Genomic DNA, 27,490 nt, shown 5'->3' on the forward strand with positions numbered 1-27,490 from the left:
TATTCAGACAGATGTGTTCTCAGATTAGGCAGAAGGAATCTGGGATAGAAAGTGCAATGTAGCTGAGGATGAGACTTTGGAAAGACACTGCTCTTCATGGAACACTGATGAGAAAATTCTTCCTGGCCTGCCCTTCCCTGCCGAACAAACCTTTAAGAGTAAACACGAGAGCCTATTCTATCAGTAATAATCGTGTCGGTACACTCGTGAATGGATGAAAAAAAAAAATGCATAAAACACATTGTGTTGTTTTTTTAGGTCAGAAGGTATCCAGCAGGTCTATCCTACAAGCACCAACTAAGGTATGATTTGTGGGGGGAAAAAGGGAAGACAAAAATCCTATCACGTGACAGGAGTGTGGGTGGGTTGCTTTTCCAACCCATCTGACAAATTACATGTTTATTTTTTAAAGAGATTTGATGTGTTTTCTGGGGGGTCTTCAAAGGAATTACGGTAACAGTAATACTTTATCATAGGAGGTATTAGTAGGTGTTTGCCATCTAGGGTCACATCCTTTGAGCTTTCTGAGGACAAATGCTGAGTGTTCCTGTCCAAGGGGTCTTCCTTGTCTAGAAAATTAACTGCATTGAGTAGTGCAGTGGTAAAACCTCATCAGTGGTCCATTAGTCTATACTAGATAGAAGAAACCTTGCAAAAGGCATGCATATGCAAAAGGCACTTGAGCAAAACTTTTTTCTGTACTGAGGCTTTAATTGACACATGCACATGGACTTGTATACATTTTAAAAAAAACAACCTTGAATATAGTTACTTGTGTGTAGTTGACTAATACAGATTTAGTTACGCTTGACTGTAGTTAAGTGATGCATATATTTTAGGGCACACGTAATCTGGAATTTTATGTAGATAATTGAAATTCATGTTTTTACTACTATCATTCTTAGCAATCTGCAGTGCAGTTCACGTGATCATTTAACATGTGCTGGGCTCTTGCTAATGGCTGTCTGTTCAAACAAGAACATGTTGCTCAAAACAGATTTCTTGCTCCTCCTTATCATTTTTCTAGTAGAGATTGTTAAGGATGAAAATCTCTTTGTAGTATGGTGATTTGTAAGAATTGACTTCTGTGTCCTCAGTGTGAAGGAACTGGAAAGCAAACATTTGCATGCTATTGGATCTGCCATTTGGTTACTTTTGTAATATACTCAGTTTTCTGCAGCATCACAGTGTTGATAGACCACGAGTAACACTAAAATATTATCAATATTTCATAGAATTGCTCAGGTTGAAAAAGACCTTCAAAATCATCAAGTCCAACTGCAACCTAACCATACAACCCTTACTCTAACAACCCACTGCTGAATCATGTCCCTGAGCATTGCATCCAAACGGTTTTTAAACACATTCAGGGATGGTGACTCAACCACCTCCCTGGGGAGCCTGTTCCAGTGCTTAACAACCCTTTCTGTAAAGAAGTTTTTCCTGATATCCAACCTAAACCTCCCCTGGAGCAACTTGAGGCCATTTCCCCCTTGTCCTGTCACCAGTGAGAAGAGACCAACCCCGCTCTCACTGCAATCACCTTTCAGGTATTTGAAGAGAGCAATGAGGTCTCCCCTCAGCCTCCTCTTCCCCAGACTAAACAGCCCCAGTTCCTTCAGTCTCCCTTTGTAGGGCGTGTTCTCCAAACCTTTCACCAGCCTTGTTGCCCTTCTGTTGTTTGCTTAAATATCGTATTGTATTCAGTGGCACTAGCAAAGATCTGGGACTTTGCTTCTGGTCTTTATAGAATAGTCTGTCTCTACATATTATTTAAAATGTAATTAGGACAATCAAATGGTGGTAGGAGGGACAGAAACAGAGCTGTGGGTGTCAGGGGGAGATCAGTGGGAGAGGGAGAAGTGCAGCCCCATATGCAGATCAGTGTTTTTAGTGTATGCACAAAAATACACAGCAGTTGTAGAGCCAAACGCACCTCAGAGTGGGGAGGAAATGAATGACACCAGAATCCTTACCACCTTCCCTGTCACAAGGGGGTACCTCCTTTTCATTTGCGTTATCTGATCAGGTCACCTAACAGCATGTCAATGACGACATCTGTGAACTATAGTTTGTTTATGAACAACTGGGTCACATCAAGTCTGGAGATGGTTAAATTGTAAAACAAATTTTCTTTGTGCTTGGAATTTATATTCATTTAGTGAAACCAATGGCATCGTAAATGGTCAGGTCTCAAGAAAAAGAGAAAGAAGAGAAAGCCTTCAACTGTGAATTTGGTAATACAAATTTGTGGCCTAACTGTGCTAGGTACTAGCTCTGAAGCTGTGCATATGTATCCTGCAGTGCTTCTTGAGCAGGAGAAATCTTTTTTTTTTTTTTTTTTCCCAGCTCTCAAGAATGTCAGCTGCATTTGTGTTCTTAGTGACTGTAATGCTCCTCATTTTTGTCTCCTCAACCATAGCTTGTGGAATTCTGTTTTCCACCATGGGGGAAAATTGAGGTCGTCTTGTATGCAAACGTGATGGACTGTGTCCATGCTGAGTGAACTTACAGCACATAGGACAGCCACCCTCAAGTATGCTGTGTTTAAGCTGTGTTGGGAATGGGAGCTGAGAGAAGGAATAAGCAATCAAAAAAGGCAATGTTAAAGCAAGCATCCTTGCTGCTCACAAAATACCCTTTTTTTTTTATAAACAACATGAGAAAAATTACTGGTTGAATCTTGAACTCCTTTGTGACCAGCCCTCTCCCCACAAGGGGGAAAAAAAAATAAGAAACAACCAAACCCTTGAAGTTTAACAGTGGGTTTGCTAATTAGTCAGTAATTTTGCCTAGAAATTACCTTCTAGCCTAGATCTGACTGTCCAGTGTTTATTTCCTATTACTATGGTAATATTCCTATTACTATTTATTTCCTTTACTATGGTAAAAAATTCAATTGTACTTTACTGGGGTGCTGTTCTTTCGGAGATAAATGTAACAATTTCTCAGATATTTCTTCTAAAGCTAAAATTAAGTAAGAGATTGCCAATTAGAAATTAATTATGTATTTCTTACAAATGACAGTCCAGTTTTCTGAAGAGCGCAAGTGCTTCCTCCTTGTCTTCTGCTTTTATCTCTTAGTTCATAAGATGTTGGATGTTTTCTTAGGATCGCTTACCTCTGAGAGTACTCCAGTTAAAACCAGCAAGAAGCCAGACTGGAAACAGAAGAGGAAGTGAAGTTTGTACAAAGCTGCTTGCAGGAGATAGAAAGCTATCAAGGATGCAGCTCGGGATTGCAGTTTCTTCTGACTGAAGTGGTTCACTTTGAATGGTAAATGTTTTTATGGTAAGCAATTGTTTGTAGCTGATCTTGGTGTTACTTATGCTATGAACTCATATGTAATAAAAGCTAGAATGGTAACCACATATTTGCTTTATCTTCTGTGCAGTAGTTATCTTCTAAATGTAAGCTGGTATAACGTTTGTTGTCTTAATTGTTGACAAAGCTGCTACCATGTCTGAGGTTTTGTACATGGAAGGAGACGGGGAAGGTGAGAACCTTCTTGAGTTCCTACTGAGAAGAGATTATCTGAGGAATGACGACTTCACTATTTTTAAACGTACTTGATGAGGGGGAAAGTATTGCATTAATTGATATTTGCTTCTCGCTATCCAAATCTATTTTAACTGGCAGTAAATTAAATTGATTTTCCCCATGTTGAGTCTGTTTTGCTCGTGACTGTAAGTGGTAAGTGATCTCCCTGTCTTTGAACCCATGGGCTTTTTCAGCCTGTTTTTATCCCTGACCTGTTAAGAAGGGGAGAGTGGAAGAGCGGCTAAGGTGGACAGTGCAACCTACCACAGTTTCTCCATCATCTGAGGTATGAACCTCACAGTATTCCCTAACCTAGGAAATAGTGGACTGTGGTGACACAGGAAGAGGTCCTACTTTGATATGAGTGATGTCTAAACCGTTTCAGATGGATGGGACTAATGAAAGTGTTTCTTCATGGCAGCTGCTTCTCTGGAGTGAATTCTTACCTGATTAACAGGGCTTCCTGGGTAATCCCACAAGTACTTACTGAAAACTTGTATTTGATCTCAAGTCACAATGACAAATAGTGATCTCTTTGGTTGCAAACAAATATTACTTTGAGTTCTTTAAGCAAGGCACAAAATTGATCACATTTTACTTCTTAAAAAGCCATTCTATGTGTAGAAAGGAGTGCACAGTGTTTGAATTGGGGCTTGTATTTCTGAACATGTTCTGGCTGGGCCTTTCAACTTCTGCTCATTCACTATTTCCCTGTAGTAAATCTCAACTGTGGTGTTGACTGAGGAACCTGTCTAGCCCATTACATTTCTACTGGGTATCAACCATATTTGCGTTCTACAGATTGAAATGTAGGGGAGGCATTCTGAAAAAATAATGCTGCTGCAGTACTTTCTCCTTCATCTACTCTGGCAGTGTTGCTCTTGCTGATGATGAGGATGGTAGCAGCATCTTCAGAGTGTTATATCTGCGCTTCAGAAGGGGATAAAGCCTGGGGTGAGTGGCATCTTTGGTCAAAGTACTGTTAGGCCATGCACTGTAAAAGAAATAAGCAGAGTCTGGGCATGAGATTTATATTCCAGTGCTTTTCAGAGAGAATTTTCCTGTTGAAATGAGAAGGGAACTTCCTTGGAATGTAAGTTTTGTACATGGGTTCTTATACCACCTACCAAAAACACCTGATGCTTTCCACTAAGGGTGTCTAGGCTGAATACTAGGTGAGATGGTTCGCTTGCTGATTTCTAGCGGAGGCACTGTTTGTAACAGAAAAGCGATGGATAACTTCCTACCATTAACTAAATTAATCTTTCTTTTCTTTTCCTTTTTCATTTCACCATGAAAGGAAGGTTCTCTGTTAAAAGGAACGTGGCAAATTGTTAGAGCTGTCTGTATGAAGGATGTAAAGTTATCCATGGTGGACAAAGAGGACTTCTTAGCTAATAAATTAAAAGAGCTTCAAAAAGGATTTCAATTAATTTCTTCCAATATTATTGACTTTTGATTATTGTTTTACTATTTACTTAATGTATATTTTATTTCTCAAATTTTCCTAGCTATGTCAAGGCCATAGATGGAAATGCATATACTAGTTCTTTTGTCTCTTGAGGTACTATGAAGGGGAAAGTATTTCTCCATATTGTAACTGTCAGGGTCAGACATGGATAATTAGCCACCAGCTGCTCTGGAAGTATACGTGGTTATACATGTTCTCCAGCTACCAAAAGTCCTTTGCACTGAAATAGTCCAAACGCTTCTGAACTTGGATCAGGCAAAGTGACTTTGTCTAGAATGCTGTAGTTTGGGTCACTAAACTATGGCAACTTTCATTTAAAAAAAAAAAAATTACAAAGGCTACCCTGGAACCCAGCTGATCACCTTCTGCAGCCATGGCTGCAGACAGTAAAATGAGTAATGTTTTCATAGAGAAATTGATTTTTTTTTTTTTTTTTTTTTTAGGAAGCTCAATCTATGAAAAAAAAAATGTCTCTATTACTTCTCTTCCAGATGTATGAACTTCTTTGCAAAATGATCTGAGGTATCACTAGTGAGATTGGCTAACGGCTGCAAGATGGAACTGTTTTGCTGTGGATAGGTGATAACAAAAAATATCATAGTCAGTCAGCATAATACTTATTAGTAAGATAAGGTCTTTCAGACATTGACCAAAGACCAACACTTTGGTGATATGATGGCATTTATTCTGAGATTGCAAACAAAAGTAATGATTAAGACATTGCGGAAAGCAATGGCAAATAAAGCGCTTCATAAAATACAAATGTGTGGTGGATTTGGTTTCTCTTGGCTTTGTCTAGCTTTTATTTAGTGTTCAACTGCTTTGCACACCTTCTGTGGGATCTCTTTTATCCAGTAAATAGTTGTCACATTAGAACACAATACACAAGTTTTTCATGGCAAGATATATTTCATCTATTAGCTAACAGGAATAATTTGTGTTCAAATATTGATGGTAATTATCAAAAAACACCAGGAAGAAACTTAAGATGTTCTATATTTACTCTTTCACTTGTGTTTTGCTTTTGTAATATCTGAATTCCTATTTCCTTGACAGTAGTTTTTAGCACAGAAGTGACTGTTTTCAGTCATTATGAGCTACGGGGTCCTCGCTGCAACAGAAAGGACTTTGAGTAGAGAAACCTGAACCATACTTAATTTGAAGTGCACAGAATTTCCAGAGTACTGAAGTCATTTCTGGACTCAAAAAAAATCATTATAATATTATGCCCTAAAAGTAAAGATCATCTAGGTTTCCAAAGAGCTTTGACTGACATACACAAATATAGTACAGTTAAGTGCTATGAGTCAGCGATGCTTCTTACTTATTTATTATGTGCTTAAAATCATGTTCATTCTTCAGTACCTTGCTAGCTGATATACTGGCTGGATGATTCAAAGAAGAGAGCCCCCAGAAACTGTTTTGCTTAAACACAAAATTAGGCACAACAGATCGTGTGTGTGTATATGCATATTATATATAATACATCTACACATACATATGCATATGTATATATGTACATACAATAATTATATATAATTCTGTATCATAATTATATAGCTAAATTATGTATAAAATTTTCCCTATTTGTATCTGTATTTGCTTGACTTGGTGTTTTGCTATTATGTATGGGAATAGCAGATTATCTTTATTTTGGCTGGTGGATCCTTACTGCTAATTCATACTTTGAAATTCTAATCCACATTTGTGCCATGATCATATACAAGGGCAAGCAGTGTCAGACAGGATTAGGGGACTAGCACAGAGTGAGGCATCTGAAACGCTCTGAAACATTTCTGCTGATTTTTTTAGTCAGATTTTTTTTTACTATTTTTACTTTTTGTAGCAGTAGGTAAGTGACTTAAGTAGGGTTTTTCAGACCTCATTTTTTCCATGGAAGGTCTGTGCCCTGCTGAGTTGTTTTTTTTTCCTCATCTATAGGGACAAGCAAATGAAATGGGATGAAGGTGCTGCTACTTGGAAAACAACAGCTGCAGAGCTGTTGACTGTTGGCAGGGAACACAGCCATCATCCCCATATTCAGCAGGTGAGAGAAAAAGGAAGGAAATGAAGACGGTCATGAGTCCTACTTTTGTTCTCTCTTCATATTAGAGCAAAAGACTTGTAGGAGCAAATTTGCAAGAGAAAGCAGAGGTGAAAGCTTGGTGTTAGCAGCTGGTTCAACTCACCCCATCATCTAGCTGTTTCTGGAGTGAGAAGTGCTTTCCCAGTCTTCCTTCAGACTGTTTGAAAAGAAGGTATTTTACCCCAGTCTGTTTATTCTCTAGCCCTAAGTTTTGGGGGGCGCTGGCCATTTAGGCCACCAGGAGTTGAAAGGGAGTGTGGTATGGTTTGGGCTCTCTGGTCAGACAACATTAGTAGTAGCATTTCTTCTAAAGTTGTTGTCAGCTCTTTCAGCAGTAGGCTCCTCTGTATACATTAGACAAAGCAAATTTTAGGAAGTGATTGTACTTTTGGAGTCTGCAAAAAAAAAAAGTATATATTGCCTCACACGATGCACATGTGCATAGTTATACATACAGGTGCTTATTTTTGTCAAAGTTATTTGTTGATTATACTTGCTATGAACAACTGTACAAAACCATTTTGAGCAATTCGGTAATGCACAAATGATGTGACAGCTCTTAGTAGCAGTTTAAGAAGAAAGACCCTTACGCTATTTATAGTATGTACGCTGTTTTTTTTCAAGGTAGTCACTTCCTGAAGTTTCACCTAACTTACTTGTGTGTTGAAAGAGCTTTTGGCATTTAGCATGGTTGTTACCTTGTCTTGCTTCTTCTGTGCCAATCAGTCACTGAAAACTGCATTTTAAATTAGTCACAGACTCACATACATCACTCAAGACAATTTAGGTACTCCTGGATGAGCTTTTGCAGTCAAAGGGGTCCTTTGTTCTATTTTCAAATGCTATAAAATGGAAGTAATGATTAGAAAAACAATATAAGAACCCAACCTGAATATTGTGACCTGAGATGCTCTACAGGGTTATTTCATGCCCTGTTATCTAAGTTTATTTATTTATTTATTGTTTTCCTCTTTTACCTCTTTCTTGGTAACAATACGTACGTTTGCAGTGATCACAGCAGTCTCCCTCCATAGAAACTGTTGACCAGAATTGTCTGCACTTGCCTTGAGACAACTAATGACCGGGATGGATGTGTGCAATTGCACCTGTGATTTGAGTAAGCATGTAAAATAAGGTCCTGCATTTTCTTGCCCTGTACATATGTTTGCTATTAATTCTTAAGATGTCTGTGCTTAGCTATGTGCACACAACTGACTCCTAGGATATATTTGGTCAAAAGTGAAGAAAAGCAGCAGAATTAATGTATTTCTCTGATACTTCTTCACAAAGTTTTTCTCTTCATTTAGCATTGCCTAAGTTCCAACTGCATTATTTCTCTTGTGGTGCTAGAGGGAGCTCTTGGCTTGTGCAGTCAGTGAGACATGATCTCTTGGACAGTTCCTCAGGAATCATGGATGGGAAATGTCACTGATAGCTATAATGCACCTTTTTCCATCAGCCACAAAACAAGGTCTGAATTTATCCGCCTAGGAAATTACACATCTGGCTTTTGGGGACACTCAGATAATGAAATGCTGTCTCCTCAGTTTCTTCAGTGCCTGAGCACCTCTCTGTCATGGCTGGATTTATCTTCACAGCCCCTTGTGAGGAAATAAGCCCTCATATCCCTATGAATGTATGGGAAACCATAATACTTTGTAGTGCGTCTTTCAGGCTACACCTGACAGTGACTTCAATCGAACATCAGTCTTGTACACAGACAGGAAAGTACCACAAACATTTCCTTGAGAAGTCCTGATGTGCTGCATCTCTGTGCTCAGTCAGTTCCTTGAGGTGCAGATGCAATACTGTCCTTCCCAGCTAGCCAGATTTCAGCTGCGAGAGAGGCTGCTGCATGGACAAAACTTATCTGGAGCATACATGGAGAGAGCTTTGCACCAGAGCTCTCTGAGCTAAGAAGCATGCTGCCTAAATCTGGGTTGTGCCCTCTTCCCATTTCAGGCTCAGCCAGCAGCAGTCACTGGGCTGGAGAGAGGCTGCAGGGCTGGGCTCAATGCTTAGGGTCAAGGGGAGCTGGCAGCAGGCATCTCCCTGCATTCCTGGAAGACAGCTCAGCGGGCAGCTGTGTTGTGTGTTTGAAGTGCTGAAAAATGTGTACATCTCCAACTTTTTAAGTTCTTCTCTGAGGTGATGGAGAGCACATCAGCATGGCGGAACAAAGGCACCCTGGAAGTGCCTCAGCACGGCAAGCGTCAGCAGCAGGCTTAAAGAACACTTAGTTTGCTGGTGAGGGCTGAAGAACAGCTCACTAAGCGTCCACAGAGAACATCAGCTGGAATGGAAGATCGGGAAAGGAAGTTAGCAGGATTTGTACCCTGAAGAGCCCTTTCACGGGCAGGAAGTGTAGAAATAACCTAAGCAGCATAGCAAAGTATTGCTGTGTGCAGGAGTTTAGATGGTCAGAGAAGAGGATGTGCACAAGCACGCAGATGCATGCAGGCACACTGTGTACGCATGCACAGCAGAGGGCAATTTTCCAGAGCACTCAAGAGGAGCCTTGGAAGCATGAGGTAACATCCTGAAACATAACTGGGTTTTTTTTTTGGTTTTTTTGAGCAAATTTAATTTATGTTACAACCGTTTTATCTCTTGGAGTTTTTGACTTGCAAACTCCTCATCCTAGTGAGTGCTACCTATGTTGTGTCTAATTATATTTCAATAAGTCCTTATCTATTTAGCAGCAGCGCAGCTATCGCTGTGGTGCTCAGTCAGGTTACTGAAGGTGTCGGGGCAACGCTCAGTAAGTGGACAATCGTATTCCTTCAGTGCCTGAAGAAAACACTTGTTCGGCTGGGTTTTGGCAGCCCGGGCTCCGTGTTGGTGCAGGCGCAGTCCGTCCAGGAGGGGGCAGCGATGCACGGCTGCTCGGGGCCTCTGGAAACGCAGCCTGCAATTGCCACCTCCGGCACGGACTGCAGCACTGCTCTTCTAACTTAGTTTATTCTAAACGTAAAGTGTTTAATGCAGGATAAACACGTGTGATACCACAGTAGGGAAGCGTGACCTTTGGCCCACCCGGGGTGAGAAGTCTTCAGTGTCATGATTTTTCTCTTTAATTCTATGTTAGCCAGGAGGAAGTAATATTCTTCTGAGCAGCTTTTGAGTGCTGTCAGGCCAGCATCAATGCAACTGGGAGTCTTCACCATAATTGCTAGAGTGGGGGAAGCATTATATATTGGATAGAAAGTCACATACGGGTTGGCAGGTATTAGATATCACACAATCCTTGTTCAAAGGCAAGTCACAGTAAGGAGAATTCAGTGCAGTATTAGAGCCAGTAACACGCTGTCTTGATGGAATAGGTGTTGTTCAGGAAGCTCTCACAGAGTGTTGAAGATGTGAAGGTATTACAGCAAATTGACTTTGTAGATACCCAGACTTAATGGCTACAGTTTTCCCGGCAGTAAGTGCTGGTGATTACCATGATTAATAGCTGAGCTTGATTCATGGAACAGAATGTATTGGATTTACCTGTGTGCAGAGGACTGAAGCTTTTCTTCTTAATATTTTGCAACACAGTTGCATAAAGCCAGACTACTCCAGCTCTATTCCTAAAGGATGCAGTAAGTACCAAGAGATGCCATTATTTGCTCCATTATAGGTGACACTGTAGATAATCTCTGGCCAAGGCGGTCATGTTCCTTTATCACCCAAGTAGTTCATCTCCATGGACACCAATGGCATCATTTTTATTTAGAAAAAAAAAGAAAAGCTGTGACTATTAGTGCACACTATTCAAGATTTACAAAATGATGGATGTCCTTTGAGCATGAGTTTGGTGATGGATAGATATATGAGGTAAAAAGGATTTTGGCACTCAGGGTAGTATTTGTATAGGAGTTGCAAGCAGTGGAGAAGGTACCTGTGGGATGCGTTTATGTCCTTACTCATATAGCAGAGAAAGAGCTTTTGGTGCTGTGCTAACTCATATCTAACTGCAGCTGCACCTGAGTGACTACATCAGCAGAGATCTCAGGAATGCAGCAGCAACCCAATCTTTCTGCTTTTCCCTAGATGCAGTTTGCTGATGAGATTAGTATTAAGCAGAACAGTCACTGTAAAGGAGTGCACAGTCAAACACTGAAGGTCTGGCTGTAACTTCACTTATGAGGACAGCAAGTCCCTCATAGCAACAACTAAATATGCTAGTTCTTTTTTTCTTTTTTTTTCTTCTTTTTTAAATTTATTTTATTAGAGCCAGCAGATTGCTTTTGTGAAAGCTCTGATATCTCAGGTTCTTCTAGATGGGGTCAGTTTCAGGCCTCTATCCACAGTATTGAAACGCTGGTATTATTCCTCATTCCAAAACAGACAGGATTGGTGCTGGCTGGTGTAGATATTGTGTGTTGGTGTAAATATTCCTCATTGCTATATCAAAGGCTTTGCAGGAACAGTGAGCAGTGTCCTGAGACCAGGTCAGGTCAGGCCTGTGACTAGGGGACCTTCCCCTGGCACCACTTGCTTGCTGAAAAGGCAGCAGGAGTACAGAAGAGGGCAGGTGTGACAAATGCTAGCTGAGGGCATTGAAGGGAAAGGTTTTTGCTAAGCTGGCAAAGCAAGATGTTTTCTAGAGAAAGAGATGAAAGGATACGGAGACAAAGCCGGGAAATTACTCTGAACTAAACTGGAGTGCACTTAGATTAATAACTGCTTCCTGCCCCCTATTTCAATATGTCTTCTGCTCACAATAGTTTGCGAACATACAGAACTGATTTTCTGGAAAGGCATCTTTTGACCTTTCTAACTCCTTTTCATTTTCTCTTAGGTTTCAAGGCTCGTATTCAACTTAAAAATGGCTCAAATCTACATTGATAAGCTCAAACTCAGTTCAGAGCAAATGCAAAACTGTGCAGGCAGCACAGTCCTGTTTGTTGCATTCGTGGGGTTCCGGTCAGTTCAAATGCGACAGGATGACAGCAGCAGAGTGAAGCAGAGTAACCTGGAATGAATCCACTTCAATTAATTGTCTGATAGCCTCAAATATTTGCAGGAGGAATATAAAAAAAGAAGGGAGAACTGGTGAAAAAGTAGTTGCAGGGCAGATGTAGTCATTCCCTGCTTACTTGCAGTGCTCCTATCTTTCATGCCAGATGCCTCACCTTCAGCTGTGCTACTCTGACTGCAGTTTCAAGGACTAGACCGACTGGTATCTTACCACCCACCCTATCTCTCGCTGCTGGGAGCTCTGCTCCCTTCCAGGTCTGTCTCGTTTCACCCTGCTCAGCACAAACTACCAAACTACTCACTGACTTCTCCTTCACGCAAAAGCTCTCCTTTTTCATGACACATCTTTGTCCAGATCTTGGCCATCTCTCCTTACCCGTTGTCGCAACTTGTTTTTCCTGGGGTACCAAGATTTTTAAAGCTATCGATTTTGGTTTTTGTTTGATTGTTGTCTGTTTTTTTTCTCTTCATTCATTTTTGCTTTGGGTATCAACTAGATCTCCATTATCCCTTTTGAGTCACTGTTTTGTTTTTGTTCAAATCTCATGTTAGCATACACACTACAAAGCTGTCTGTGTTATCTGTTAGTGGTAAAGAGAGATAATAATGATACTTATAAAGCAAAACTTATCATCAGAGGCCAGGTCCTGTGCATTCTGTATCAGTGTATTAACTTCCTAATTTAGATTGCAAAATCCATTGGCAAAGGTAGTTCCCCTGCATACGTATAATTTTTCTAAAAAGAAAAAATATCTGAATAGTAGCTGTCATTAACATGAGCAATTACATGCTGAAAACTGACTTCTTTTTCAGGAATGTGCTTCTTGAAACAGAGTGCTTCAAAACAAGGACAGGGAATACCATTGATTGCAGGACACCATGCTAAGGCTCTGAAGAAAGAACCATGTCCACTCCTCAGCTCTGTCTGCCAAGAGTGACATCAGGTATTACCAGTTTATTTGCCCTGTATCTTAGCCCCCTTCATGTGAAGTGTGAGTGCTCTCTTTGACTTGCAAGGGTGTTCTGAGACGTTTTGCTCCCATGGAGAGGAGATAGAGCACTTACAAAGAGGTTTTTTTGTTGCAAGACATGCACTTGCTGGTGAAATGCTGAGAACAACAACCCAAAACTATGAAAATTTCAGAACTGCCAACCCTTGTTTTGCCAACTGCAAAACAAGGGTGAGAAACTATACAGACTATACGGAATCTGCTTCTTCACGCACAAACCCGCTGGTTTAAGTAGTGCGGGGTTTCCATGGTTTTTTGTTCCTCTGCTTATGATGAACCATTAGCATCAGGATATTTGCTTCAGGAGAGGGCTGGGTGGGTGCCCGTATGGAAGCATTTGTTTCGTACCTCGCCTGGATAAACTCATTTCTCATAATGAGAGAGAGCACTGGCATCAGCTGTCCCACAGGTACTATCCCCGAGGCTGCAGACATGTACACGTGCAGGTGCACAGGCACTGCTTTGTGTCTGTAGTCCACAGGCTAGTTGTGCAGTGCAACCATCCATTAGAGCTGTGGCATTTGAAAGTGAGCTGGAAGTTCTATGTGAAAGAATAGTGGTGTCCAAGGTTTGGCTTCCGCAAAAAACTTGCACAAACGTGTGGGAATCATTTCATTGAATGTTGTTTATTTTCAGAGCTGGCTAAAAATGAGCCCTGTGGTCCTTAACCCTGTATCCGCAGTACTTTTTGTGTCACAACTGAGAAGAGCTGCACTGTTCCTCCAGCTTGTTGCTTTTGTGGCATTACAGTGCGCTGTTTGATTGCTGTCTTTTGCAGAGACGTCCTGAGATCTCTCGTCCACGTTTCCATGTTGAAGTGACCAACGTGTGCCTGACCCTGTGATACTGCAAAGTGCCCCTGAGACGGACCCCTCAAACCTGGCACTTGGAACAGTCTGGAGGCCTTCAGAAGGATTTATGTGTGTGCTCTGGAGAGCAGCGGAGCAGGATGTCGGGCTGGAGGTTGGCGTAGGTTCTCCCTCCACCCCGCCGGCAGGTGGGAGCCACTGCCTGCGCTGGACCCGGCCGCGGTGCGGGATGCTCGGGACGGTGCCCACCCGTAGTACCTCCCGGGTGCGGGCAGCAGCCCGGGCCTCTGCTGCGGGAGCTCCGTCTGGCCGTCGTCCCCCATTACTGCCGTCAGCGCGTCATGCCCAGCCGCGAAGGGTCACTGGGTGACATGAGAGAGGTCGGGCGGGCGCAGTGCGGGGTCGGGCAGCACAGAACGACTCTCAGGAGCACAGGCGGCTGCCGGCGAGCCGGGCCGGGGGCACCCCGCGTGATCCCGGGGTCAGCCCCAGTACGGCAGCTCCCGGCCGGCTGTCAGCGCCCATCAGGCCAGCGGGGCTCAGCGGCGGGGGAGGGAGGAGGGGGTTTGTTTAGAAGCATTAGCCCGCCCCTCCCCCGGCCCCATTAGCGGCCCTTATTAAACCAACACAGACAAAGAGCAAAGATGCCCTCGTTAATGGAGAGTCTCCGATAATTACTCTGCTCTGCCGCTTCTTTTAGGCCCTGAATGGCCTTTGAATAATGTTTCTCTTGCTGCGGCCGCAGACAATACCCGCGCAGACCGCTTTAAGCGGTGCCAATCCCATTAGCAGAAGAATAGCGGAGCTCTCGGGGCCGGCGGGGGGGCGGCTTCGCCCCGCTCCGCCCGGGGAAGGCCCGGCACAGCGGGCGGGGGCGCGGCGCCCCCAGGAGCAGCTCCCGGCAGGGGGCTGCGGGAGGAGGCGCTGCGGGAGCTGGGGGCCCGAGAGACCCTGAGGTCGGGTCGGGGCTGCGCCGGGGCTTTGTGGAGTCCCTCCGCACCCAGGTGCTCACGGGGCACGAAAACGGCAATGCCGGCTGATTTCGGGAGGGTTAATTCCGCACTGCACCCGCCGAGCGGGGCTAATTAGTGTGTTCTATAGGTAGCTACCAACCCGAGCCGGAACGGCTCTACCTGAGCCACTCTCTTTGATCTCCTTCCTGCACGATAAGTGAGAACAGCGTATTGCTGGGCTGGCTGTGGTGTTTAATTTAATCATCTGATGATATTTATTTTTGCAAACATGAACTTAAGGAACAATTATCGGAAAGGTTTCATCTTGCACTGAATGTGCCAGTTAGCGGCCTTTCTGCGAGGTAATAGCTTCCGTGCAGGGAGTCCGTAATTAAAACGTGTGAAAAAAGGCCCTGCTTCAGAGGCGGTGGTCTAACTCTCAGCTGGTGTGAGCTGGTGGGTCTTCAGTATGGTGAACTGGCATTCGCCCTTCCACATTGTGCCCGCCCTAAGTGTTCTCTAAGTGTTCCTAAGTGTTGCCCGAGAGTTCCCCAGCTGGAGAGAAAGATGTTTGGACTCCCATCAAAAGGGGCCAAACTTGGTAGCAGACAATCCAACAGATTGTTGGATTGTTCTGCTGTATGTATGGGAGTCATTCAGATCAAAGAAGACCACTCAGTCCTGCAAGCTCTCCCAGCAGGACAGCTGCTGAGTTATGCTTCCAGAGTTAGCAGAAAGAGCCATGCTCTCCCTCTTTTGGTATTGACTTTAGACTTCCAGACCCTCTAACGAAAGCTAAGAGATGGTCAGGTAGCGGGAAAATGACCCCATGTATGGCCTCATCAGGTGGGCATGGAGTTTGTTTTCTTGCAAGGTTTACTGCTAGAGGGCTCCAGGCACTGAGTGCGATATCAGGCTGTGTGCTGATGGCTGCTGAGTGAGGGCACCGAGCTGGACGTCAAGCTGTGTGCAACAGCCACTGCCAGGTCTTTAGCTTGTAACAGCTCCTGTTGTGCTAGAGAATGGCGATATTTTCAAAGGATGAAAAGTGCTACATCCTAGTAACATTGTGGGTATGGCGGTGACAGGTTGATGGTTGGACTAGATGACCTTAGTGGTCTTTTCCAACCTTAATGATTATATGAGTATATGATCTGAAATTTATATTCTTCAATATGTAAAGTTACGACAATTACATTTTCCAAGGTTCAGATTTCTTCAGAATAGGAGTCTGTCATACTTTGAAGGATAAGTCTGGCCGTTCATTCTCCCCAGTGTCACACAGAATGCAGGCAGATGTCTGATGGATTAAAAAAAGAAAACATAGAGCCCCCAACCTAGGAGGGCTCCATTGTAGAAAGCTGTGGCAGAGGAGTTTGTGAGGACTCAGAGATGTGAAAATATCATTTAGAAAGGGGATGGAGTCTTCTCCTCCTTCAGGTAAATTGGTCATCATTGTTCGTAAAAGTGGTTCTCAGACAATGGAGAACTAAAAACTTGAATCCAAACTGTTCCCTAATGACCACTGTGAGAAAGACGCACACTGATGATTGGATGGTTCAACTGGGTGATCTTAGAGATCTTTTCCAACCTTGATGATTCTATGATTGTGTTTGGTGGAGTCACCATCCCTGGAAGTGTTTAAGAGCCTTGGAGATGTGGCACTGAGGGCCATAGTTTAGTGGGCAGTATTGGTGGTAGGTGGGTGTTTGGACTGGGTGATCTTAGAGGTCTTTTCCGACCTTAATGATTCTATGATTCTTGAGCAAGGCCTCTGCTGTCCCCGCACTGCTTTCTTAGCAGTCCTCTTATGACAGATACCCAAACCCCCCCTCACACTGCTGGTTGTAGATCCCTGTTCTGGGCTCGGTTCAGCAGCATGTATCGGTGCAGCCCTGTGCCCATGTGCACAGCCTGTGGTGTCACGCTGCTGGGTGTTATCAGGCACGGGGCTGAGGTACTGGGCTTCACCCAGGTAAGCGTGCCTGTAGGTTATTTTTGCACATGCCGTGTTCTTGGGTGGGGTCCTGCACTGCATTCTAATTAAATGAAGAGTTTGTGATTGCCTTGCAGCTTGGCTTCCCTGGGTGACAGGCTGCACCGGGGGTGCCCTTGCTGCCGCGGGTGATGCTCACCGCACCGACCTGCTCCCGCAGCCGTCACGCCCCGGGCGCTTCGCAGAGCCCCTCGCCCCGCTGCCTGTCTCGAGGCCGCCCAGGTGCGCGAGCCTCGGCCGCTCCCCACGCCCAGGCTCGCGGTCCCTTTGCCGAGGCCGGGCGCGGGCGGCCCTGAGGGCGGCGGCAGGAACCTTGGTTCCGCGGCGCCGTTTCCCGCGGCGGCCGGGCCGGGATTGCGGCAGGACGCGGCCGCGCCGAGAGGGGCCGTACCGGGCCGTGCCCGCACGCCGGCGGCTCCGCTCCGCTCCGGCCGGGGCGCCGGGAGCCCCTTCCTCGTAGCGCGGCGGCCAGGTAAACCTCGCGCGTCCGCGTGCGCTGCGGGTCGGGCGTTCCGCGGGGCCGCCGCCCGAAGCCTTCCCCGGGCCGCGCGGGCGGAGGCGAGGCCCCCGTGCAGCCGGGACGGCGCCCACGGTATGGACGCGGCTGTGGTCCGTGCCCCTGGCGGAGCCCCGGCCCTGCATCTCCCCGCAGTTCTCAGCAAGCGTTTCGGCTTCGCTCCGAGCGGCGCGGAGCGTGACACGGTGCTGCGGTCTTCTCGTGTGTTACTGAAACCGCTGCTTTTGTGCAGTGGGCACCCGGGCAGAGGCAGAGCTGAGAACGCGGGGGACACCGGCCGTGTGGGCGCGGGCCGGCCTGGGGCACTGCGGAAGGGTGGGGTGAGCCTGGCAGAGAGAATCGCAGCTTGCACCTCATCTGTTCTCCGCTCTACAGATATGTGCTTATCGCCCTGATCTGCCAGGATTTACAGACAAGTCTAATTTTAGGCACTGCATCATCCCACCGAGTGACTACAGCAAGTTGCCGTACATAGGAACAAAAGCATCTGCCTCTCGGTGGGACCAACACCCGCTCAAAGCTAGAGGAGTTTTATCTCATCGCTTACATGGCTTGTTCATCCTGCATGGAAAAAATTCTGATTAAAGAATCAGAAATTTAAAACACAAAATAGGGCACTGCATAGCAGAACGAAGGACATAATCAGTCTGCAGTAGCTAGGTGCACCATTCCTACAGAGCTGTGTCCCATCGTGTTGTTAGTGTTTCGGTTTGATCTGATGTTTTGAGGTTTCTGTTAGGTTTCTGCAAATATCTCTCATAATAAAGTTATGGTTCAGTTTAGAGAGCAGCAGGTGTTTGTGCTGGAGGAGTCAGCTGATGGCAGCAGCTGTGCTGAAGGAGCCTGCTGGGGGGGGGGGGGATGAGGGCTGGAAGCTGGGGCAGAGTTCTGGGGCCAGGGGCACCGGGTTGCTGTGGTGCTGTGCTGAGCATCCTTTGTACTCTCCCTCCCCTGTACCGCTTCCCCAAAGATAAATGTGCCAAACCACAGCGGTCCCGGCTATCTGAAAGATAAGAAGAGGGCTTAGATTGAGGTTAGAAACGAATTTGTTATTAAAAACGTAGTCCCATCAGTGTTGACATTCAGCCACCAGTAGATGTGGGAGACCAGGCCTGTGTCTACCTTGCTCTCTGTGTCCCAGCAGAGCTCCCTGGGTACCACAGCAAGGAGTTGATTGTGTTTGCAGATCGGGGCTGCTTGGAAGACTGTGTGCTGGACAGGTTTGGAATTCAAGTCTGTATTTTTCCTTTGGCCTTGCTATAAGCTCAGAGAAGAAATGTTTCCCATATTCTTGTGGAGATGCTGTGTTTCCAGCCCTCATTGTGGCCTGCAGGCAGTGGCAGCTGTTACTGCCAGCTGTGGGGCGTGCTGGGCTGTGCTGGCTCAGCTGGGGTGTGCTTGTTGCTCCCTGCTTGGTGCACCTCAGAGAAACTGCTCTGCAGAGCTAACTGAAAGTTAATTGTGTAGGCTGGCATAGATAGCAAAGGATTCACTTATTGCTTTACTATTTATACTAGCTAGCCTCATCTAGAAAAGTCCCAATGCTTCTTATTGTCCCCTTGTCCTACTTAAAAGGAGATAAATGTCTTTATCTGGCAGCCCCCCCTTATATATGTCCTTTATTACTTAAACACGGCCACCTCCAGGCAGCAGGGGAGGCATGCTGGGCAGAACATTGCTGCACACAGCAGCTGACAGCTCAGCAGCCTCATTTCCAGCAGCCTCTGGAAATGAGTGCTACAGAACAACATGCTCAGGAGCAACATACGTCTTTCCTTTCTGTTCAGAGCTCCTGGGGACAAAATGAAAATGTCTTGATTTCTGATCACTGTTAAAATACATAAAAGACAAAGCAGGGTCTTCTCTTCAGCGTAGTTCTTCTAGAACGTATGGACTGGAGAGATACAACTTCAGTTGTGTTAACCAGAAAAGTGTATTAAAAATGTTTTCTGTCTTTTGTCACATGCAAGTTCTCCCATTTCCTCTTAGCAGACAAGCTGATACATCATAGTGGCAATGTCCAATGAGCCATGTGTCTTCCTGCACAGGTGGAGGTTTGCACAGTGCCTTTCATACCCTGTGCTTTGTTCTGGTGTGCGCTCCTCAGCTTAGAGATGTTTCATTTTAATTACTTTTTCCAAAGTGCAGTTAAAATTAAAGGTGTACTACAAGCACTGTTTATTATTCATTAATGCGTGCTCATTGCTGGATGAGGTGTTTATAGCTGCAATGTGCTAGTTTGCCATGCCGGGTGAGGATGCCTGGGGAGTTTCTTTGGTAAAGCAATGGGGCAGATCAGCAGCTGAGGAAGTCTGTGCTTCCACAGAGTGAAACCTGTGTACCCTCACCTAAATGTCTGCTCCCCTTCACAGAATGCGCCATTCTGCTTTCTCCCTGGTCTCTCCTCTTTCTTCATCTCTCTCTCTTTTTTTTTTTCTTCCTTTAGCGTGAAAAAGCTTATTGCTGCCCTTCAGGGAGACCATAGCAAGCAGATGATTTTGCACCACAGAAATGGTTATGCTTACATTCAGTGACCTTCTTGAGCACCTGGCCCTCCAGGCAAGCATTCCTGACCAGAAAGCATCTTTCTCCAGTTTTTGTAAGCTTCTTCTGAACATCAGTGGTTTATGCCTGATTATCAATCAAAAAGCACTTCCATGGGACGCTGTAAACTAGAATTGTCTGAACATTTTAAGCAGTTAATCTCTCAGTTGGATACTCGGGGAAGAGGCTTCTCAAAAGGTGCTTTAAAAATGTCATCTGAAGACAATTCTTCAGGCAATGTAAGACTGTTGACTATCATACGGCAGTCTCTTTGAAACTCCGATTGCCTGTTCCATATGAAAAAAATATTGTAGTTTTGTCTTTTCTTTTGTGAGGCAATGTAGATTTCGTTCAGAGATTTAAATGATGAATCTAATAAGCTTGTGTGCTGTGTTACTGGGGATAACGCTTATCTTGGGCTGGGGGAACAAGGAAGCTGGTGGTCAGAAGACCACTGAGAGTGTTTGCTGAGTAGGCCTTGCTATGCTGTAAACAAAACATCATCTGCTGTCCAGTTATAGTAGGGAGGTGTTGGAAGGATGGCACTGTGCAGTACCTTGCATTTTGCTGCCTCAATTTTTCAGCTTCATTTTGCAGGCAATTTGTGCCAGCAGAGTATGAAAATGGTAGTAAAGACTTTGACAGCCGCCTGTATGTCATCATCCTCTTCTAGCAACTCAAGTGTGCCACCTGACAAATATAACACAACTTCTTAATTTAGAGGTAGCTCCTAAGTCCTCAGCTTCATAATGTTTTTCCTAGGGATTCTGCGCAGCATACTGGTTTTCAGGGACAGTCATTGACCTAAGTGCATCCCATTTGGATTCTGTGCAGTACTTGGCTGATGGGACCTTCAGAGCTAATGTTTGTAGAACAGAGCCCATAGGCTGTGATTGTTCAAGGTACCACTCAAAGAGAGGTCATAGGTTGAGGTTGCTCAGAGTCTGACTGATAGAAAAGCTCATTAGGTATCAGCTGCACCAACCCCAGTGGTTCTGTTCAAGGTGGTTCTATGTCCATCTTTTCTTCAGATAACCTCTTAGTTGGACTGAGCTTGTCACAGACATGAGCCAGGCTTGTTAGTGGTCCAAGTCTGCAGCACACAAACAATAAAGGTTCCTGTGGCTGCTTGAATCTGCTCTGCTACCAAATTGTTACCAAATGTTCCAAAAGAATGTTCCGTTCTGTTTTCTTGCTGGCATAGGGGTTTCAGCCTACAGTTACAGTGTGAGGTAAGCACGGCTGGTTCCCTCAGCATGTTCCAGGGTGCCGAGAAAGGGATGGGCTGAGCTCTCCAGGAACTGAGGCACCACTGCTCTCTGTTTGCAGACAGGTAACCTGTGAAACTCCTCTTGTGGCCTTGAGAGAGAATTCTCAGAAATACCAAATTCTCTGCCAGGAATTTGACTCTAAGAGTCATTAGGAATCAGTGACTCGGTATTACTCACGTTTTTCTGTCTTTTGGCTAGCTGGGCACTCCTCTTGTTTACATGTTTCTTCCTGAAAATATTGTTTGTGTATGTAATTGATGGTTCCTTTCTAATTCTTCCTCCAACTAGAGGAAAAAAAAAAAAGAGAAGACCCTTATTTATCTGTTGTGCGTAACTGAAACTCATCACTTGCTCACTGTGGTGGTGCTGTGAGCACCAAAACCACCCTGGCTGCTTTCTTACCAAATTGTGTCATGTCTCCTTTCTTTTCTCTTCTGCTTCCTGGTGTTTTCAGAGCTATCTAGCGCTAACACTTGTGCTTGAAGTGGTGGCACTTCTGGAAACAAAGAGGGACCGGGTTTTGCTTGCCTTCCCTTTAGCAGAAGGGTGAATTTTCCTGTTTCCTGCCCAATATTTAACAAATGCAAGAATTGTGTCTTTAAAGACACTTCTATACAGCTGTGTCTAGTTGAAGTTGCCTGCATAATTCAAAGGAGAGGGAAGAAGAAGAACTGGAAGATAGGCAGGACAATGGCAAAAACCGTTTTTCCTTAGGCAACCAAATAGAAAGATGTCTCATACATATATGTATGAGAGAGAGATATATATATATATGTATGAGACATCTATCTATATATATATATATACGTATATATATGTATGAGACATATATATACGTATATATATATGTATGAGACATATATATATATGTATGTATATATATACTTTTTGTAGGGACTGCAGAGCTAAATGGATCTTTGTAGTCACTGGTTCCTAAATGCGTGCTGGCTCTGGTTTTCTCTCCTGTCTGAGCTAGAATGAACAGTCCTGGTCATGATGCGTGAGCTGGTGGTACACAGTGGGTGCTGTCATGGAGGTTTGTCACTTGCAGGATTATTTTCTGCCCTTGCCTCTTTCCTGCTAGTTATTGCAGTGTGGTGCCCAGATATTCTTCCTGGAAGATGGGGATCCAGAAAAGTTTATCAGGAATTGAAACAATCTGTTCCAGTGTACATTCCCTGGCGTTTGTCATCCATGGTTTTCATCTGTTGTCAGATTGCTCTGTCAGCTATGTTGGCCTTTGTGGCTTCTTGAGGCTTTGCGTTACCCTAAGTAAACGGAAGCTCTGTGTCTCATGTGGCATGACCAGCAATCACTGCTGCTTGCCTCAGCCATGAGTAATTTGGCCGTTATGCACTCGTGATAGTAAAGACTTAATGAATGCTCACAACATGAGTTATCTGACTGCTGCACGTTTGTGGACAGAAGCTCTATCTACAGTAGATACTTTTCAGCTGCTACAAGCTGATGTTGAGCAGTTTTTGCTAAGAACAATGCACCACCTTCACCAATTTTGGTTAAGGTGGGTTCTTTACAGCTGCCTATAGCTTTGGCTGATTTTACTAGTCTGGGCTGATGCATCCCTCTTCCTTGTATTTACTATCCTAGGCTGAATGTCCTTGGAAACTTTCAGGTGTTTCTGAGAAGCAATACATGAGGCAATACATGCGATAGTAATTTGAAAGGAGTTCATCCTAATGTTTTATTTTCCTTTTCTGCCCTTATATGAAGGGAGTGGTTTCCACTGTTTTCTCTCCTAGAGGAGATTTGGATGGAGCTGCTTACTGGCATATCAGAGCTTGCTTTCATTTGTCACGAAATCCCTTTAAAAGTCTGAAGGAAATCTTTGCTGAATGTCACTGCCAGAAGATGCCAACTTGTGCTTATGGAGGTTTATCAAATCCTAGTGCTGAGGGAATCACTGCACACATGGCGTAACTCCTTCTCTGACCTGAGGAGGCTCTAGGTGTAGTGGGATGCATTCTGCCTGCCACTGCCAAGGTCACATTGCCTGTACCTATGGAGCATGACAGAGCAGCGAAGTTAGGGAGTATGAGTGTTGCTATTTGCATACCGTATGATGCAGGGCCTGTCACCTTCTCATGACCTTGTGATTCAGCATCTCCCCGGACATGAGGTCAGCTGTAGTTCTGCAGCACTATGCGTGGCTGCATGACACCGGTAATTCCAGTCTGTAGGGTCCAGAGAAACATGCAGCTGCATGAAGCAGCTCAAGTGGTTAAGGATGAACCTGTTACATGTAAGTGTTGTTTTTTCTTCTGTCCCTTTTCACCTTTGCTGATGATTTAAATTGAAGAACGGAGCAACACTGCATCTGCTACCACTGAAATTCTTCCTCTGCAGTGCTTCAGTGGCATGTCATAAACTCTTCTGGAGTGATTGTTGCTCCAGTGCTTGTGTGGGAGCAGGGCTGTGTTCTCCGCCAATTAAGGAGACAGCGCCTTTGTGCGGTCAGCCTGCAGCTCTCTTGGCATGGGGTTGTGCTGGTACTGCTTTTATTCAAGTGAAAGCCTTTTGCGGTTTTGCAATTTCCAAATACCATTCTTACTTTAAAGACATGCCATGGGAGGATGTGGAATAAGTGGATAGGTTGAAGCAGGTTTCGTTCCTCAGCATGCTGGAGCTCTGAGACACCATGAGCAGAATGCAGCTCTGGGGTCAATGGCAGGAATGATCTGTGAGAGTGAACTTCGTCTTCCTTTAAGGTGACAATGTGGATGTGGTTGGAGTGGCTTCATTTCCCACTGCCGTAACTAGTACAATTGCACAGCTTTGCAAAGAGCATTCCCATGCTGTTCTGATTTGAAACCACTCCATGTCTGTTTTGTTCAACACTCCATTTTGGTTCTGGCTCTGCCATTACTGTGTCAGTGACCCTCATTAGTGTCTCATCTGCTTGTTCAAGCTGATCCTAGTCCCAGTTCGCTGAGACAAGTGAAGTGAGTCCTTACAAAGAGATGGAGGAGAATGATCTCAGTGAAAACCCCTGAAGTTTCCAGAGTTATGTATGTGGTTATTTGTTTGCTTATTTATTTTAATTGGAATGTGTTAGAGAAATGGTGGTCTGTAATGCTGATCTGTTACGCTAGAGGCTGAGCTGCTGCTTTCCAGCACGGGAGTGTTGTGGCCACAGCCGTGAGAGGGAGGAGGCCAGTGGGTGCCTGCAGAGGTTTTGTGCTCCAGGACTCTGCGCCCCTCTTTAGGAGATGCTGGTCTCCTTCCTCCCTGTGGCTTGAGGAAGGAGTGTCTATTTAAATGACTTTACTAATTTAAGTTAGGGTAAGGCAAGTAGACTGTTCTAGATTTAAAAAACAAAACAAAAAACAACAAAACCCGAAAAACTTTAAATATAAGCATGATGTGTGTTTGATGCTGTTTAATAGATGTTTTTTCCTGCTAAGTGTAAATCTTCATGGGTCTTGGTGGCACTTAGCAGTATTCACAAGCTAATGAGCTGCTAATTATCAGCCCTGTCCCGGCTAATTAGTTCTGCTTAGAGTGTATTAATCTAGGCAGAGCTCTGAGCTAATGGAGCTTTGCTGCTTCTAGGCCTTGAACTGATGTGGTCAAAACACAGATCTCCTTGACTTTTTGGCCATCCTGTGTATGTCTGCTCCAGGTGCTGTGAGAGCTGTTTTACCCCTGGCACCTAGTGTCTAGGTCCCAAGAATTTGCATGTTTGATTTTCCCTATTCGAACCTAGCTTCCTTGCATGTCCCTCAAGCACAGCAGCACCGTGGATGGAGCTTCAAGAAGGGGAGGTTAGAAGGCAGCAGGCATGGTGAGACAGAAGTTGGCAATGAGACAGCCCCTTATTGCACCCCAGGGAGTGTAATAATCCTCCCTTCCTTCCTGAAGTGAGCTCAATACAGCTCTTCAGTAGTTCCAGCCTTAAAGCCATTCTCTATTATGTTTTGCTAAATCAGCTGCTGGGAAGTAAAGATCTGCAGCTTAATGACAGTATGGGTTACCATGTATTTTGTTTTCCTCATAGGATGTGTTATCTTTCTGGGATTTAGGTTGCCACACCATTTCACACAGATTCCCAGCAATACTCTAGAGAGAAATGTGCAGCAGTCACTCTGCGGCAGCCTATTAGCACTGATTTATAAAATATCACGGTTCTGTTTCTGCAGACAAGCATCAGAGTGGCTGTTGCAAACTAGTGTTGGTCTCCTAAAGGGAGGAATGCAAGCGATCCAGGAAAAAAAGTAGTTGAGGTCAGTTGACTTGCTTTGCAGCCTGATGGGAACCTATACTAAGTTACCTAGGTGGCTGCATTTGCAGTGTTGGTCAGTACTGCCTTCCAGTGCAGCTCTCTAACGTTTGGTTAGTAAGTGGTATCACTTTGGCTCCCCTTTATCTGGTGGCCCACCCTGCTCTCTGTTCCAGTTCAAGAAGAGCTAACACACTGTGACTGTGGAAAGAGCAATGCAGATAAACACGTTTATCTGTGAAAAAGTTAGTGCTGACATGATGCTTTGCTTTGCTTTACAGGTGACTACGAGCGTGCTTCCTAGAGTGACTACAGCCAACTTGATCAGTGGATGTTCAGTCTCACATCTGAAGAAGAGGATTGGTTGGGTTCCTCTCTGCCACTAAGGATTGTGGTTGGTGTGTGGACTTGTCCTACCATCTGAGCTAGTGGTGTGCTAAGGGCAGATGTGAAGCAGCTGTGTCCCTTGGACCCACTGGCAGCACAGGACATGGAGGCTCTTGAAGTTGATGATATTAGCCCTGCCTTGGAAGTGACTGAAGACTTCTTCAATAGTTTTGATACTAAGCTTGAGAAGATTGTGCAGCCCTCTGGGGTGTTTGGTGTCCAGGAGGTGCCTGAGCTGGTTGGGCACGAAGTGTTTGATCAGATAACAGAGAGCAGGAATCTAAGGAATGTTGCCTCCTTAGCCAAAGGTACCCTCATTTGGGATCACTGCAAAAATGGCCTCTTGGAAACCAAAGCCCAGACAGCATTTTCTGCCAAAGATCAGCACATGGTGCAAAGGGGAACAGCTGCTGACAACCTTGCTTGGGCAGGGGAAGGGGAGACTGCGGCTTTTAACATCTTCAGCATCTGTCAGCGGAGGAGAGACAGGCCTCGGTCAGTGAATGACATCCTAGTGCAGAATGAAGAAGCCTCCACGTTCAAGCCAGGACACAACCGCTCACGCTCTGATATCAGCCATGTAAACTGGGGAGTGGTCTTCACTGGCTCCTCTCTGCAGCAACCAGCTCTGCCAGGTCATGACAATAACTGTGCTCTGCTCTCCTACCTGGCACTAACCAAGGGACAGGACATCCAAGGAAACACAGGTTTGTACGGATATGTTATTGTTTCTATTGTAGCGGAGGCTTTCCTGTTTGTTTTTAACATTTATCTCCATAAGGAGCTGCTTGTTTCAAAAAAATTAAACAGCAACAACAAAAAAGAAACAAAAAGAACTCTACGAGCTAACTCTTAAGATGATGTAAAACAGCATGACTTTCTTATCTTTGATACAGCTCTGTTTGCCTGGCAAACAGGTCAGTGTTTAAAACAATCTTGACTTCTGTTCAAAAAACTAAGCTTGTTTTACTCTTTGCTCCTGTTTCATTCATTCTGACTCAGGAAAAATCATTTTTGTTATGTATTTCTGATCATTTCCTAAACTAAAAAAAAAAAAAACAAACCAAAACACAACTTTGGATGCTAAAGCTATTGGGAGAATGGCAAATCCAAACAAAGTCAGCTTTTATAAAGAAATTAAAGAACAGCCATTAAAAAGAGGGTAGGTATATGAAGCTTTACTGTGAGGCCTGAGATCTCTGTTCTGTTTCTTTAAGAAATGCTGGCTATTCAGTCTATAAACAATTAACAAAAACTCAAGCATGCTATTTGTGCCTGTCAATATTAAGGCTTCTCTGCCAGCTTTGTTTGGGGTACAGGAAGTCTTGTTATCAGGTTGAGGCAGGCGTCCACAGTGAGCTGTGGCGATGTTTCAGCAAGTGATAGTTTTTCCTTTTCCTTTCTCAAGCGGCACACTGGAAGAGGTTGTGCTCAGGGCTTCGGAAACGCTCAACCACTGTCTCCATCTCTATGATTTATTTTGTGAATGTCAGTAGTGGACCGGGCTCCAAGCTGTATTCAAAATGCCTTTTGTAGAGGAGACTCAGTAGAGTCAATTCCTGGGATCTTAGAAGTGAAGAAGCAAGAGCGGGAAGTGGGTGATAAGAGTGGAGGAAGAATTTCTGTCAGGACCCTACTGCAGCCCAGTAGCAGTCAGTACCTCTAAGATGCTCAGCAAAGGTGTGAAGCATTTGTCAATGCTTG

The 27,490-nt window shown here is 44.6% G+C and overlaps 2 protein-coding genes across 12 annotated transcripts in view; both read left to right on the top strand.

Moving 5' to 3' along the window:
* CARF (calcium responsive transcription factor) overlaps window positions 1-5,774 on the top strand; it is a 37,177-nt gene extending 31,403 nt beyond the window's left edge. Inside the window, exons 16-19 of one of the 7 annotated variants that reach the window (XR_002439606.1) lie at window positions 259-302; window positions 3,112-3,291; window positions 4,414-4,494; window positions 5,455-5,774. The gene's annotated coding sequence lies outside the window, so the exon portion shown is untranslated. Of the gene's footprint in view, window positions 1-258; window positions 303-3,111; window positions 4,495-5,454 lie in introns of those variants that run through there. The other 6 variants (XR_002439605.1, XR_002439608.1, XR_002439607.1 and 3 more) reach the window with 6 other exon arrangements.
* Window positions 3,155-27,490, top strand: part of PLEKHM3 (pleckstrin homology domain containing M3) — a 137,296-nt gene continuing 112,960 nt past the window's right edge. For 2 of the 5 annotated variants that reach the window (XR_002439610.1, XM_021399698.1), the window contains exons 1-4: window positions 3,155-3,291; window positions 12,876-13,006; window positions 13,851-14,069; window positions 25,681-26,493. Coding sequence is in view for 1 of the 5 variants with exons in the window: in XM_021399698.1 (XP_021255373.1) it covers window positions 25,890-26,493 (604 nt within the window). In the remaining 4 variants the exon portion in view is untranslated. Of the gene's footprint in view, window positions 3,292-7,058; window positions 7,270-8,106; window positions 8,215-12,875; window positions 13,007-13,850; window positions 14,070-14,094; window positions 17,303-19,793; window positions 19,947-25,680; window positions 26,494-27,490 lie in introns of those variants that run through there. The other 3 variants (XR_002439612.1, XR_002439613.1, XR_002439611.1) reach the window with 3 other exon arrangements.

This window comes from Numida meleagris, chromosome 5 (genome assembly GCF_002078875.1).
Source record: "Numida meleagris isolate 19003 breed g44 Domestic line chromosome 5, NumMel1.0, whole genome shotgun sequence".
NCBI classification, from domain to species: domain Eukaryota; kingdom Metazoa; phylum Chordata; class Aves; order Galliformes; family Numididae; genus Numida; species Numida meleagris.